Source organism: Rhamphochromis longiceps, linkage group LG3 (genome assembly GCF_057381845.1).
Source record: "Rhamphochromis longiceps isolate RC_006_pf linkage group LG3, R_longiceps_female_GT1.1, whole genome shotgun sequence".
NCBI lineage: Eukaryota > Metazoa > Chordata > Actinopteri > Cichliformes > Cichlidae > Rhamphochromis > Rhamphochromis longiceps.
In genome coordinates, this window is record NC_140559.1 from 2,188,783 (window position 1) to 2,203,658 (window position 14,876).

Consider the following 14,876-nt stretch of genomic DNA (forward strand, 5'->3'; position numbering starts at 1 on the left):
GAGGAGATTGGGTCTTTGCAGTTGCATCACTTGGACACTGGAATAACTTACCAATTGATAGGAGGTAAACGGATTCCGCACAAAGACGTAAACACAAAGCGCGATTTGACGCATCAAAATCGGAAATATCGGCATTCTGTAAACTTTCAGCCCCGACAGCGTGTCTGTGTACATGCTGTCGGGGCTGAAAGTTGACAGCTCACAGATCCTGAGCTGCAGGTTTTTTCACTCTCTAACCAAAATTTACTGAACCGGCAGCAAAAGAAGATCAAAGCTACGCTTCACATTTGATAAACATCGTCATTAATTCCTTCTTGCCTTTGCTGTCCAGAAGGGGAGAGGCGAGTAAGGATTACTGGGTATAAACGTTTTATGTAGAAGAAATCAGCTGTTATTCTATTTGTCTTCTGAGAGTTGAACAGTTCAGAAGATTGGCTTAAAGAAGTTCACAGTTGGGAATTCCAGCAGAGATGGGATCAACACAGAGAGTGATAAACTGCTGCCTAAACCGTGGACTTTGTGGACTGTGGACAAATTGATTACTTATTTTTTTGCTTTTTCCTCTGCTCCATTTTTGTCTTATTTTATTATAAAGTTAAAGAGCATTTGGATCACTATTGTTGTCCTGCTCGAGTATAACTCTCAGGAATTTTCAATGTTTTGTGGGTTATAACTTTGAGAAGATTTCCACTGTAATCCACTGGGGACTTAATTTCCAAGGGATGCTGCTTTTCTATTGGATCTTTTTTTATTATACGAAACAACCTGGATGTGCTCCTTCTCTTCTCCAGTCTCACTCCTCTCAAGGATCATAAAAAAAATCAGCGTTAGTTTAGAGTAGTTTAATTAGATAGCGTAATAAAAGAAAAAACTAGATGAACTACTATTTCATAACCATTTTATTAGCCCATGTTATTAGTTAATAAACTACAATGACTCATCCAGCCTGAAAAGGTTTATTTTATTTTGTTTTCCTCTAACACACGAGCAAATTTTACAGCAAGTGCAGCAGTAAATGTACTGATGGTACATTTACTGCACTTGTACACCTAGGAATTCCCATTCACTACAAAATGCGGTAAAGTCGCTTTTTTTTTTCTTGTTTTAATTTTTTAACCTTTGTACATGTTCATGAAATGATGATAATCTACAGATAAGTGTGTAAAGCTTAGTCATTTGAGCTCACTGATTCAAAAATGTTTGTCCTAGAGTCCTACTGTCAAATCATCAAGTGTATAAAGGCTTTCTTAAACATCATCAACCTTTTATGGAGACTTTTTGTACATCTTCATTTATGCTGTTTTTGTTCACCGTGTTCTGATCTTAAACCGGTTTATCCAGCGGATAAAAATAGTGTCATGTTCTGGATGAATCACAGCAATTTTCCACAGTCCCTGCTCTCATCCTCTAGGCAGAGTCATCATCAATCCTAGGACTAATGAAGCCGGTTGTATTTAAGACCAGCCTTCGCCAGAATGTCTGCTAACCTACTGGTTCTCAATTGACTCTGTCTAAGACTTCATAGTTCATGTTCAGTCATCCTAGGCTCATTCTTAGCTTTTGAACCTGTAAATATTACTATCACAACATGACTGTAAATAACACTGTTGTTCACTTCATTCTTAGCAGAGACATGAAAATTAAAAGAAAGCTGTTTTCTTGTTACACAATGGTGTAGTGGCGGCACTCCGTCTCTATTTCACTCTTCTGTACCGCCGTTAGGAGTCAGTCCGGCAACATGCATTGAAACGCGAGCTAGTCCAAGCATCCTTCTTGCAAACAATATGTTTATTGACACTTTTAGTTTACATGGCAAGACTCGGTCAAAAAACTGTGTTGCTTCCAGCTTATCCGACTCCCCAACTACGCAATAACAGTGTGCCGGAAGCCCAAAATACTAAAAAGCACATTAGAATGTTGCACTTCTATATTCTATACATTTAACAAACAGTATTTTAAAATCAACTAGAATTATATTCTTAACATCAAACATATATATTTCTCCTCTAATCATTTTACCAGTACCAATAAAATTAACCTTTAATTGGCTCTTACATCATCCGGCCCCTAATTGGTTAGGTGAGAGAACTAAACAATTACTAACTTACACATTAATCATTAAGAGCCAACCTAATTGTAATGTCCATGAACAAACATTCTTTCTCTTCATCGCTCGGATGAAGCCTCCTCCAGAAGACACAACTTGTTAACAGGTCTTTCCAGGATGTTGCTTTTAGTTTTTACTTTCAATCTTCGGACTGTTCCACTTGAGTCTGGCAACGTCTCAACCACTCTCCCCATGAGCCAGGAGTTGCGTGGAGAAGAACTGTCCACCAGCAGCACAAGATCTCCGACCACGAAGTTTCTTCTTGGTTTCAGCCACTTCTGGCGCTCTTGCAGAAGTGGAAGATATTCACGAGTCCATCTGGTCCAAAACAAATCTGCTAGATACTGAACCTGTCTCCATCTTCTTCTGGCGTATGCATCATTTTTGTTGAAGACACCTGGAGGCATGAGGGGCTGTGACTTAAGCAGCAACAGATGGCTCGGCGTTAAAGCTTCAACGTCATTTATGTCATCTGAGACGCTTGTGAGAGGTCTGCCATTAATGATGCTTTCAATCTCACACAGTATCGTATGAAGACAATCTTCATTTGGCACTTGTTCCTTCAAGAGAGAGCTGAGAATTCGACACACTGTTCGAATTTGTCTCTCCCAAACTCCACCTTGATGTGAAGCAGCCGGGCTGTTAAAAATCCACTTTATACCTTTTGGTTGTAGGACTCTTTCTATTTTGTCGTTATCCAGTCTTTGAATGGCTTCCCTCAACTCCCTTTCCGCTGCCACAAAGTTTGTGCCATTATCTGACCTCATGATAGTAAATTGACCTCTTCTGCAGATGAAACGTCGAATCGCGTTGATACAGGAGTCTGTGTCAAGACTGTCTGCAACTTCAATATGCACAGCTCTGAGAGTGAGGCAGGTAAACATGACACCATATCTTTTGACAGTACCCCGGCCCCGCTTGACATCAAATGGGCCAAAGTAGTCGACACCAGTGTTTGTAAACGGAGGTTTGTCTGGTAGAAGACTGTCTTCAGGTAAGTCTGCCATCTTCTGCTCACCAACCCTTCCAGAAATCCTACGGCAAGTTTGACATTTGTTGATTATCTTTCTAATTGCCGAATTGGCTTGAGGAATCCAATATCTGCATCGCAATTGCGCCAGCACATAATTGCGACCGCAGTGACCAGTTCGTTGATGGATGTCTCTCAAAATGATTTCAGAGATTTTGCTGTGTTTAGAAAGAATTGCTGGTTGTTTAGCATTTTCTGGCAAGAGTGATTTATTGAGTCTGCCGCCAACTCTCAGCATCCCATCTCGAAGAACTGGGTCTAATTTGAACAGCTGGCTGCTACAACTGAGCTGTCCTCCCTCCTGTAGGATTTTGATCTCCTCTCCATGATGTTGTTTCTGGCTGAAACGAACAATTATTGATTTGGCAGCCTCAAGATCCTCCAAAGCAAGCGCTTTCTTTCCCATTGCAGATTTAAATGTCCTCATGTGCACTTGCAACTTTAACCTTTGCTTTTCGGGATCATTTTCATTTTTCTGGACTATTTTTGAGTACTGTTTTCTTTCTTCTTTTAACATCCGCAGCACCTTCCTTAGCTTCATTATCCAGGCTACTGCTCTTTTCAGTTTATTCCAGTCTGAATAGTAGTCTATCACACGTTTCATTGGTTCCATGCCTTCCTCAACTGTCAGTATATTAACCGTTGCTGAAGTCTTGACTTCTGGATCATTTTGAAGGTTTTCCTTCTTTCTCACTGGCTGTTCTGGCCATTCGTTTTCGTCTAGAAGATAGTTCGGCCCGTGAATCCATGAACCTCCTTCCAACAGATCTTTTGCCTTTAAGCCTCTGCTTGCTTGATCTGCAGGATTGTCTGCCGATGTCACATACTTCCATTGTGATGGCCTGGTTGCTTCTCGAATCAGTGAAACTCTATTTGCAACAAATGTTTTGAAGCGAGATGTTTCGCTATCAATGTATCTAAGCACAGTTGTGCTGTCCGTCCAGAAGACTGATTGTTGCAGAGGAACTTGAAGTTCTTGTCGCAGTAATCTGTCCATCCTCACTGAAATCACTGCTGCAGTCAGCTCAAGCCTAGGAATTGTGACTTGCTTGAGCGGAGAAACTCTGGATTTCCCAATGAGAAAGGCACAATGTCTCTTGCCTCGTCTATTTTCCATCAACAGGTAAGAGACAGTTCCATATGCATAATCTGAAGCATCGGAAAAATGGTGCAACTGCGCAACAACAGTGCATCCGAAACCTGTAGGCTTTAGGCATCTACTCACATGGAAGTTGGAGAGGAGTACAATGTCTTCTTTCCATTTTTTCCAAATTTTTGCATGCTTTTCATTGATCTCCTTGTCCCAACCATGCTGCTCTTTACAGAGATCTTTCAACAAAAGCTTTGCAGGTAAGATGACTGGTGCTAGAAAGCCAAGAGGGTCATAAATTGAATTAATGACTGACAAAATGCCTCTTCTGGTCATTGGCTTGTCTTGCAACCTTATAGTGTAAGTGAAGGTATCTGTTTCTGTGTTCCACTGTACACCTAGAGTTCTCTCAACTGGCAAAGTGTCATGCCTAAGATCCAGATCTTTCACCTCGTTGGCTCTGTGTTCTTCAGGAATTGACATCAACACTTTCCTACTGTTACTTGTCCATTTTGTTAATGTAAACCCTCCACTGGTACACAGAGCACGGAGATCACTGACTAACTTCACTGCAGCCTTTTCAGTAGCTACACTTTTAAGACAGTCATCTACGTAGAAGTTGCACAGGACTGTCTGAACAGCTTCTGGAGATGCTTCTTCCTTGTGATCTTCTGCCGTTCTTCTTAGCGCATATGAGGCGACACTTGGTGAGGAAGTTGCTCCAAAGAGGTGCACCATCATCCTATATTCCTTCATGGGCTCATCCAGCTTGCCATCTGGCCACCAGAGAAAACGAAGAAGATCAGCATCTCTTTCTGGTACATTGACTTGGTAAAACATTGATTCAATGTCTGCTATCAGCGCTACTAGCTCTTCGCGGAATCTTAAAAGAACACCCACCAGTGTGTTAGTCAGATCCGGTCCCTGCAGTAACTCCTTGTTTAGAGACATATCCTGGTATGAAGCCGTACAGTCGAACACGACCCGCAACTTTCTCTTCTTCGGGTGATACACCCCATGGTGTGGTATATAGAACACTCTGTTGTCGTCACGGCTCAACTGGTGGTCTGGCACTGGAACTGCATAGCCCTTGGTGATGATGTTTTCCATGAAGCACTTATAATCTTCAAAAAACTGAGGATTCTTCTTAAACTTCCTGAACAAACATGCTATCCGCTGCTCCGCAACACAATGGTTGTTTGGCATTTGAAGATTCTCATTCTTAAGTGGCAATCCAATGTTATAGTGTCCATTTTCGAAGGTCGTTGTCTTTTCTACTGCTCGTAGAAACTGTTTGTCTTCTTGTGACATTTCCTCTTTGTCATCATAATTACGTTCTGAAAAATCAATGTTATACTGTTGGACCAGTAGCTTCTCAACTTCCACTAAGGAGATTCGGCTCACTGAGAAATGTGGTTCTTTGTTTTCTGAGTCATTTAGTTCTTTTCTTATAGGTCCATTCACAACCCAACCAATGGTGGTCTTCACTGCATAAGGACCTCCATTATGTCCATTAATGACACGCCATGGCTCCATTGCTTTTGCACAGTTGGCTCCTATAAGCAGGTCTACATTAGCCTCTATCTCTGGTAGCCTCACTTCATGTAGATAAGGCCACTTCTGGATGTCTGACTGCTTGGGTATGTTTCCACTACTCACAGGTATACTAGTGTGAGTGAACACTTTGGATAAGTCAACGAACTTGGAATCTTCCAACCCACACACTTCCAGGTCTGATATAACAAAACTGTTCATGAGTTTCTGTTCTCCTGGTTTTTCTTGACTCATGGTACTTAGAAGTATCCGTGTAGGCTTTCCTTTAACATTCAGTTTCCTTTGTAGATCTTCCGTGCAGAATGTTGCCGTGCTTCCCGGGTCCAAAAAGGCATATGTCTCTATATATTTATCACTCATTTTAGATTTGATCCTGACTGGTACACTCCTCTTCTCCGGCCCCTGTAAGCCTACAAGTCTCTTGACTGACAGGAACTTGAGCACAAGGTGCCTCATTACCATCAGTAACATCCTTCCTTTCTGTTTCCACAGAACTTTCTTTTTTCCCCATGTGCAGAATGTCTGGGTGCTTTAGTGAACACTCTTTACACTCCATTCTGCGCTTGCAGAACTTGCTGAGATGCCCATAAACTAAACATCCAAAACAGAGTCCCTTTGACTTCAAGAAATCCACACGTTCTTTGTGTGGTTGATTCTTAATCTTTCCACAAGAAGCAAGAGTGTGAGGCTGCTGACAATACAAACATGGCTTCTCAAAGGCACTCACTGTCTTGATTGAATTTTCGGTTTTAACGTTTGTTTCTTGTAGTCTTTTGTTCTCGGCGGAAATGTTGGTGGCAAAACTGCTTCCTCGAAACTCCTTCTTTGCTGGATATTTTTCCCTTTGGTCAGTCTTTTCACTTGTCGCTGCACGGTTGTCTGGGATATTACTAAAGCCATAGCTATTTTAGCCTGGCGGTCTATAAAGTTCACCAAATCTGCAAATCTTGCTCTTTTGCCCCTCTTTTCTTGGAGTTCAAATGCTTCTACGCGCCAACGTTCTCTGGTTTTGTAGGGCAGCTTGGATATCACTGTGCGTAGATTGGTTGGATTATCCATCTCTTCCAAAAATTCAACATCCTCCATGGTGTTGCGACATCCAGTCAGGAACATAGCATAGGCATTTAATGCCTTTGCATCGTCATTTTTCACTTACGGCCATTTGAGTGCTTTCTCAATGAATGCGCTTGCGATCCTTAGCTCATCTCCATAGTGCTTATGTAGCAACCGTCTGGCCTCACGGTAACCTTTGCTAGGAGTCATGTGTACACAACTGCGAATTAGCTCCTGTGGTTCGCCAGCAGTGAACTGTTCCAAAAAATACAGCTTATCTTGCTCGTTATCAGTCTTTTGCTCTACTGCATGTTCGAAGGCTCTTATGAAGGCCTTATACTGTAGTGCATCACCTTTAAAAACAGGAATGTCCTTTGATGGCAACTGAGCCAACTGCTGCTGTTTCACAAGTAACTCAGTGATTACATTCTGTTTCTGCATGACCGACAATAGATCATCACTTCTGTCAACGTGAGCATTAAGCCCATGAGTGGAGACTGGATGAGACAGTTGTGGTACCTGTGAGTTTTGCACTTGTGAATTAGCGTGACTACTCACATCAGCTTGTTGTGGGAGCATTATGCCAACTCTTTCCTTTTTAACTTCTCGACCTTGCGATCTTTGTATTGACACATAACTGCTCAGACCATCTTCAGATCTTTCATATTCTTTGAGCACCTTTAATTTTGCTTGACTTTCCGCTAATGCAGTCTCCAACTCTAACTCCTCCTTTTCCGCTTTGACTCTTGCTGTTTCCAGCTCAAGATGTTGCCTAATCCTGGCCAACTCCAACTCAAGTTCTTGCCTTTTCTTCAATGCTGCGGCTCGTTCCAGCAAGGCTGCGTGTTCTGCCTCCTGTTTAGCACGAGTGGAGGAAACTCTGGATGTTGTAGATGCTCGGCTGACTTGAGACCCATGCGAGCTATGAACTGCATCCTTTCTAGCTCCAACCTGTGATGCGCTGTCATCTGGGTTAACAGCTTCTTCCAAGCCATCTCTGTTAACTTGCATGTTCTTCCCACCTCTCTTTCATCTGCCATCTTATAAGTTGCAGGGGTTTATTGGCTCAAGTTGCATGCACTATTTGTCTTCTGCTTAGAAACTTTAATAGACATAGTGTAAACCAGCTTCATAACATGCCAAAAACTCCGCATTGACTGCATCAAATCCTGTTTTACAACATGCAGTCCCACGGGCAGAGAGAGAAAAAGGAGTGCGGGGTTGACGACGGCACGCAGTGAAGTTTCACTTTCGTTTTCCACCAAACTTAACAAGCCTCTAAAAGACGTCTTTTTCCTCTTATGGCACGAAGTAATAAGAGAGTTTGTTACCTTCTTCTAAAGAATAATCCAAAGAAATGTCCGGTTCTGTGCCAGCATCCTTAAGCAGCGCTTCTTATCTTACATTCCGCTTAGCTGCGCCCTTCCATCGCTGTGCAGCCGATCCTCCACATATCGGTGAAGCTAGTTTTTTGACTTATGTAGTGGCGGCACTCCGTCTCTATTTCACTCTTCTGTACCGCCGTTAGGAGTCAGTCCGGCAACATGCATTGAAACGCGAGCTAGTCCAAGCATCCTTCTTGCAAACAATATGTTTATTGACACTTTTAGTTTACATGGCAAGACTCGGTCAAAAAACTGTGTTGCTTCCAGCTTATCCGACTCCCCAACTACGCAATAACAGTGTGCCGGAAACCCAAAATACTAAAAAGCGCATTAGAATGTTGCACTTCTATATTCTATACATTTAACAAACAGTATTTTAAAATCAACTAGAATTTTATTCTTAACATCAAACATATATATTTCTCCTCTAATCATTTTACCAGTACCAATAAAATTAACCTTTAATTGTCTCTTACAAATGGGTTTATTAAATAATTGTTATACCTGAATATGATTACATTTTTCTTTCACATTACCTGATTCTTTACTTCCACAATGGAATTATCATTTTTTATTGGATTTAAATAAAGTAAATGAAACAGACAAAAGAACAGAATTCAAAGATCAGAAACATTTCATATATGGAGTTAAACATGAATCATTGTTTCAACAATATATTGTTGTCATAAACAGACAAGAAGACAACAACAAACTGCTCCTCCCATTCAACACATGTCAGTCCATATCCCAGCAAACTAAATCAGAAAGAAAGAAACAGTGAGAACTAAAAGAGAAACAAAGAGCTTTGGAACAACGAGGCAGCAGGAGGACAGCTGCAGTTTAACAGCTTCAACTCACTGACAGGAAACAACATTAGAAACATCATCATCCTCAACTCATCTGCTGCACTGACACTGACACCTTCAACGGACACACCTTCACTTTACCATCAGTGCTAATATACGGAAACATCCTGTGAGTGAAAGTGTGTGTGAAGGTGTGTATGTGTGTGTTAGTATCAGGATCAGAGAACGACAGCTTTCCTCTGTTCCAGTCCAGATTCACTCTGATCCTCTGGAGCTTCTTCTCTACTGAGAGAACAGTTGATGGAGCTGATGGCGAGTGTGCTGAGTATTTATCTTGATAGAACAATATTCCCCACAATCCAGACAGTATGCTTCCCTTTCTCTCCATAGACTCTGCAAATACACCCAGTACCCACCGTGTACTGTCTCCAACCTCAACATCCCAGCTGTGAGTCCCTGAGTTAAAGCCCTCAGAGCCCAGGACAGAGCAGGAATAATCAAACCTCTCTGGATTATCAGGAAGCTGCTGCCTCTCTCCTCCTCTCACACTGGTCAGATCTTCAGACAGGATGAGTTCTGGATTTGCAGTGTTTGGGTCCAGAATGAGAGGAGTGTAGGAGACCATGTCCTTCATCTTCTTCCAGATGTTGAAGGTCAGGTTGCCCAGGTGTTTGGCCTGGTCTATCAGAGCTCCTGAGGGCAGCTGTGGATCATCCAGCAGGGGGCAGCGCTGGACTCTTTCCACTGCAGCCTTGTAGTTGTGCAGGAATGAGACGTCTTCAGCTCTCAGCTCCTCCTCTGTGGCTCTGACTGTGTCTGAAAGAGCTGCTATCTCTCTGCTCAGAGCCTCCATCTTCTCCTCCATCATCCCACTCTTCTGCTCCTCTTCCTCCCTCAGTGCAGCCAGCCTGGCCTCCTCTTCCTCTGCTAGAAACTGGTGAAGCTTCTTAAACTGCTCCTTAATCTGCCTCTCTGTGTGTCGGGCCTGGACCTTAATGTGTTCTGCTGTTTGATCAAACTTCACTTTAACTTCTTCACAAACCTTTAACTTCTTCTTTAAGGGCTCCAAATTTTCCTGAATTATCTTCTTGTGTTGTCGTGCAACATCATCAATGAGTCCAAATCTGTGTGTGGCGTGTCTTTCTGAGGTACAGCAGACGACACACACTGGCTGCTGATGGTCCAGACAGTAGAGTCTGAGTATCTCCTGGGGGTGCAGAAAGCAGAGATCCTCCTCTGATCTGGAAGCCATTGAGTCTGTGAGTGAAGCTGAAAACAGCAGACAGGAAGTACAGTCAGTCCTGGCTCCCCTCCCTCCTCTACCACCTTCACTGAAACTTCCTTTGAGTCGTGTTTTTGCTCAAACTCACATTCAGTGTGTGGAGCGTCAGCAGCTTGAAGCAGCAGTGTTGGAGTTTTCCACTTTCTTTCTCCTGTGGCTGGATTTACTCAGAGGAAGCTGCAAGTTTGGACTGAACTCAGTCTGATAGCCTGTGCATCTCTCTTAGATGAGAAAGAACAACAGCCTGTTTCCTGGTTTGCTGCATTTGATAACCATGAGGGGAGGAGAAAAATGTTGCTTCACCTGTAACTCAGGTGTGTTTCATTCCAGAGCTAAACTGTAATCCTGTCACAAGCTAACAAGCTACAAAATAGATTTTGCTCCATTTTAGCTGCACAGGTCACAGAATGAAACCTTTTCTGAAGCTGAGAAAATACAATGTTACTCAGTTGTGCAGCTGTTTAGCAGCTTTTATTTTAGACTTTCACTAGCTGGGCCCATATCCTCATTTTAGGTTGGCAGCATGTTTTTAGTAGACAAAGGCGAGTGGCTTAAACAAGAACTGAGCTACGGTTTGGGGAAGGCCTCGAAGGGAACTGGCGGCAGCTCCCTTGATTTGCCAGATCCCCATGAATGCATCCCCTACAAGCTGTAAGAACTGTGCGTTACGATGGTCAAAGACCTCTGCAGTAATGTAAGTGGTAGGCAGGCTGGTGAAGATAAGTAGCCCCTTGCCTCAATAAGATGGTCTAGGATTGTGGATGACTACACAAAATTAGGCAGAATTGGCAGGAGAAGAGATCAAAGGCAATTCTGGACAATTAAAGACCTCTATAGATAAATGAAGGGAACCCTCAATTAGGTAGCAACATGGCTTAACTCTGAATTGAAACAGTGACGTATGCTGGAAATTTGAGACTTGTGGTAATGGCTTGATTGTTCATAAATAATTTACGTGAGCTTGTCTTAGAGTAGAAGACAGAGAGGGGGTACCTGGCTCTTTAATTTACTTTTGGTAAGGTAGCGATAACTACTGTGCCGATTTCTGAAACAAACAAAGGTAATGGTGAGCAGTTTTGGAAGGGTTGGCTGACTTGAAAGAATGATTAGAGGAGAACTGCCTTCTATAATGATAACCCCCAAAACCGGCAGAGAGCCGAGTACAATAACACCAATCCGAACAACTGAACCTCATAGAAAATGATAATGCATTTGGGGTATTGTCAGAACCAAATGCAACAGAAGGCAAAGTTCAGATGTATTAAAAGGAGTCTTAGAGGACAGAACCTGGCCCTGGAGGGGTGGTAGGACGATAACCGGCAACCCAGTGCCGATAAATTGTTGTTGTTTTTTTGGGGGGGGGGGGGGGGGGGTTCGGCAAATGATAGATTTCAGAAGCTGCCAGTCCAGTGCCGGAAAAGTGAGTTGTTGTGTTATGTGAAGGAAGGTTAGGGAAGAGAGAACCTGTGTGCTCTCTGCTCCGATTCCACTTTATTTTCTTTTTCCATTTTTTCCGGTGCTTCTTGCTAGCCGGTAACATACATACTCTGCAGCAACACAGTGCCATCTAGTGGCTGATACAAACATAGGTCAACAAGTTACACCTCCCTTCTTTAAAAAAAAAAAAAGAACAAAACAGCAAAGCAACTCAGGCTTGTAAAATTTGTCAGGCAACTGAAATTACGGGAATAAACATCCTGAGCAACATCCATTAATGTCATAGCATTCGGCTCAATACTGGCTACATCATTAACATAATAAATAGATGCATTTAGTGACATCATTGGAACAACAAACATGTGAACAGCCTTTCTTTTTTTTTTCCACCTGCAGCCTTTACAATATTACAGGTCCAAGACCTGTCTTGGTTTAGTTTTTTTTTTTTTTTTTTTTTTTTTTTAAGTTAACATGTTCTTTATTTCTTTTTTTTTTTTTTTTTTTTTTGTCTTGGTTTAGTAACGCGCCCATATCGAGTTGTGTATCTGGGTGTTGTCTTTATCAGGGGATCCACAGGCGGGGGCTGAGAAACCACAGCGCTGTCATTGCTGTTGACTGTCGGTTGAATGAACTCCTCACCTCCTACGCTGTTTCTGCCTTCGCCGAGGTGTCGGCGGTTACGGCGATAAACTTGTCCTGTATCTGTGGTTATGTTGTAGCTTCTGGACGCGTCTGCACAACTCGTGACCACAGCTGGTTTCCAGGAACCATCTTGTTGACGGAACTGGACCGGTGTGCCAGGATATAGTCGAGGCAGATTTCGGGCTGCTCTGTTGAAATAAGTCTGCTGGCGCTGCTGGCAGACTTCTCTCCTCACACGCACTGTTTGCTGGCAAACTACTTGTGGTTCCAGCTGTTTTGGTGTGGCAGGGAGGATGGAGCGGAGTCTCCGGCTCATGAGTAGTTATGCAGGCGACTTTAAGTTGTCCACGGGGGTGTTCCGGTATTCTAATAGGCTCAAGTAGGGATCCTTATGTTCAGCTTTGGCCTTGTCCAGTAGTTTTTTTGCTGTCTGGAAGTCTTTTTGGCTAGGCCGTTGCTCTGTGGGTAATGGGGGCTAGTAGTGTTGTGGGTGAAACTCCATGACTTTGAGAACTGTTGGAAATTACTTGAAGCATAGCACGGGCCGTTATCACTAATCACTGACTCTGGAATATCATGCCTGGCCATGGCTGACTTTAGTTTGCGGATCACTGCTTCTGCAGTGCAGCTGTACAGTCTTTCCAACTCGAAGAACCTACTATAGTAATCTACGATGATGATGTAGTCTTCCGAGTTCCAAGTAAACAGATTAGTTGCTATAACCTGCCACAGTCTTTCTGGTATTGCATTTGACAGCAGGGGTTCCTTGGGGTTAGCAGTTTGTCTTTCCTGGCATGTGCTGCAGGCTCCAACTGCTTCCTCAATCTGCTTTCCCATGCTTGGCCAAAACAGAAGGTCTCTGGCTCTGTTTTTACTCTTTTCTATGCCCATATGGCTGGAGTGAATCCGATCTATCATGTCCTTTCTGAACCTTTTTGGGATCATTTTCTCTCCTTTAAACATGATCCCATATATCAGTGAGATCTCATCCCTGTGGTTCCAAAACTCCTGGATGTCAGGCGGACATTGAGACCTTTTATCCGGCCATCCACCCAATGTGGTCCTTCTCAGAGTGTTAAGCTGAGGGTCCTGGCCTGTTTTGTTTCTTATCTGATCAGTGACAGGCATGTTGCTGAGGACTGAGTGGATCTGCGCATCCATCCCGTCACATAGTGATTTATCGTAGAACTCTATGGATTTCCGGGAGAGCGAGTCGGCTACCGGGATGTCTTTCCCTGGCTTGTGGATGATGCTGATGTTATACTTTTGCAGCTGTAGTATCATCCTCTGTAGCCGTGGTGGTGCTGATACTAGTGGCTTTTTGAGTACTCTAGTGGCTTTTGGTCCGATTCAATGGTCACATGTTGACCGTACATTTACTCGTGGAACCGCTTGCAGCCAAAGAGAACAGCATACAGTTCCTTTTCTATTTGGGCATAGTTCTGCTCAGTGCTGTTAAGTGACTTGGATGTGTAGGCGACTGGCTTGCCGTCTTGCAGCATCACAGCATCGAGGCCACTTTTGGGTGCATTGACCTGGAGTCGTAGCGCGTTCTTGGGGTTGAAGAAGGAGAGAACTGAGCCTGGTTCTCTAGTGATCAGCTCCTTCATTTGTTGAAAGGATCTGTCATGGTTCTTGTCCCATACAAACTCACTGTCCTGGTTTAACAGCTGGCGGAGCGGCACGTTTATCTCTGACAGGTGTGGGGCAAATCTTGCTAAATAATTAACCATCCCCAGCACTGTTTCCAGTTCTCCCCTGTTCTGCGGGGGCGCCATGTCTTGGACTGCTTTTACTTTTTGTGGCTCTGGTTTTAGTCCTTCGTGTGACAATGTGTGACCGAAGTAACTGACCTCTTTGACGCAGATGGTGCACTTGTCAGGGTTCAGTTTTACACTTCTCTCCCTGCTGCATGGTCCTCATGTTGTCATCATGCTCCTGTTTGGCTCCTCCGAAGACCAACACGTCGTCCACAATGGCTGCCACGCCCCTCAGGCCTTTGTAGGGCTCATCCACGCGTCACTGGAACTCTTCCTGGGCTGAGAGTATCCCGAATGGCAGCCTGGTGAAGCGGTACCTGCCAAACACAGTATTAAATGTGGTTAACAGAGATGATTCGTGGCTTAGTTTAATGGCCCAGTAGCCTGATCTGGCATCCAAAACACTAAAATACTTGGCCCCAGGAAGTTTTATGGTGACATCCTCCAAGGTGGGTAGAGGGTAATGGGGTCTTTGTATGGCCTTGTTGAGGGGTCTGGGGTCCAGCCACTAGATGGCAACACCATCTAGTGGCTGATGCAAACATAGATCAACATGTTATATTTCCTGGTTTGTTGTATTTGAGTGAAGATGGCCATGTTTCTGGAAGGCATGGATAGCCTGGAAGCCTAGGTGCAGCTGTCCTTGAAACTCCATCTTGGCAAAGTCTGTCATCAAGAACTCGGGCTCGGCCATCGATGAGGAGAGAGATTTAAAACTGATCTTCTTGGG

The 14,876-nt window shown here is 43.5% G+C and overlaps 2 protein-coding genes across 2 annotated transcripts in view; one reads left to right on the forward strand and one right to left on the reverse strand.

Moving 5' to 3' along the window:
* The window catches only part of LOC146672509 (nuclear factor 7, brain-like), a 190,792-nt gene that overhangs the window by 65,706 nt on the left and 110,210 nt on the right, over positions 1-14,876 (forward strand). The window lies entirely within an intron of this gene.
* On the reverse strand, positions 9,111-10,332 carry LOC146672512 (nuclear factor 7, brain-like). Its single transcript, XM_085402581.1, has one exon. It carries the CDS (start codon positions 10,275-10,277, stop codon positions 9,111-9,113), a length of 1,167 nt encoding a protein of 388 aa, XP_085258707.1. The 5' UTR covers positions 10,278-10,332.

Coding starts and splice junctions, on each gene's coding strand:
- LOC146672512 (XM_085402581.1), bottom strand. CDS start 10,277: ATGGCTTCCAGATCAGAGGAGGATCTCTGCTTTCTGCACCCCCAGGAG.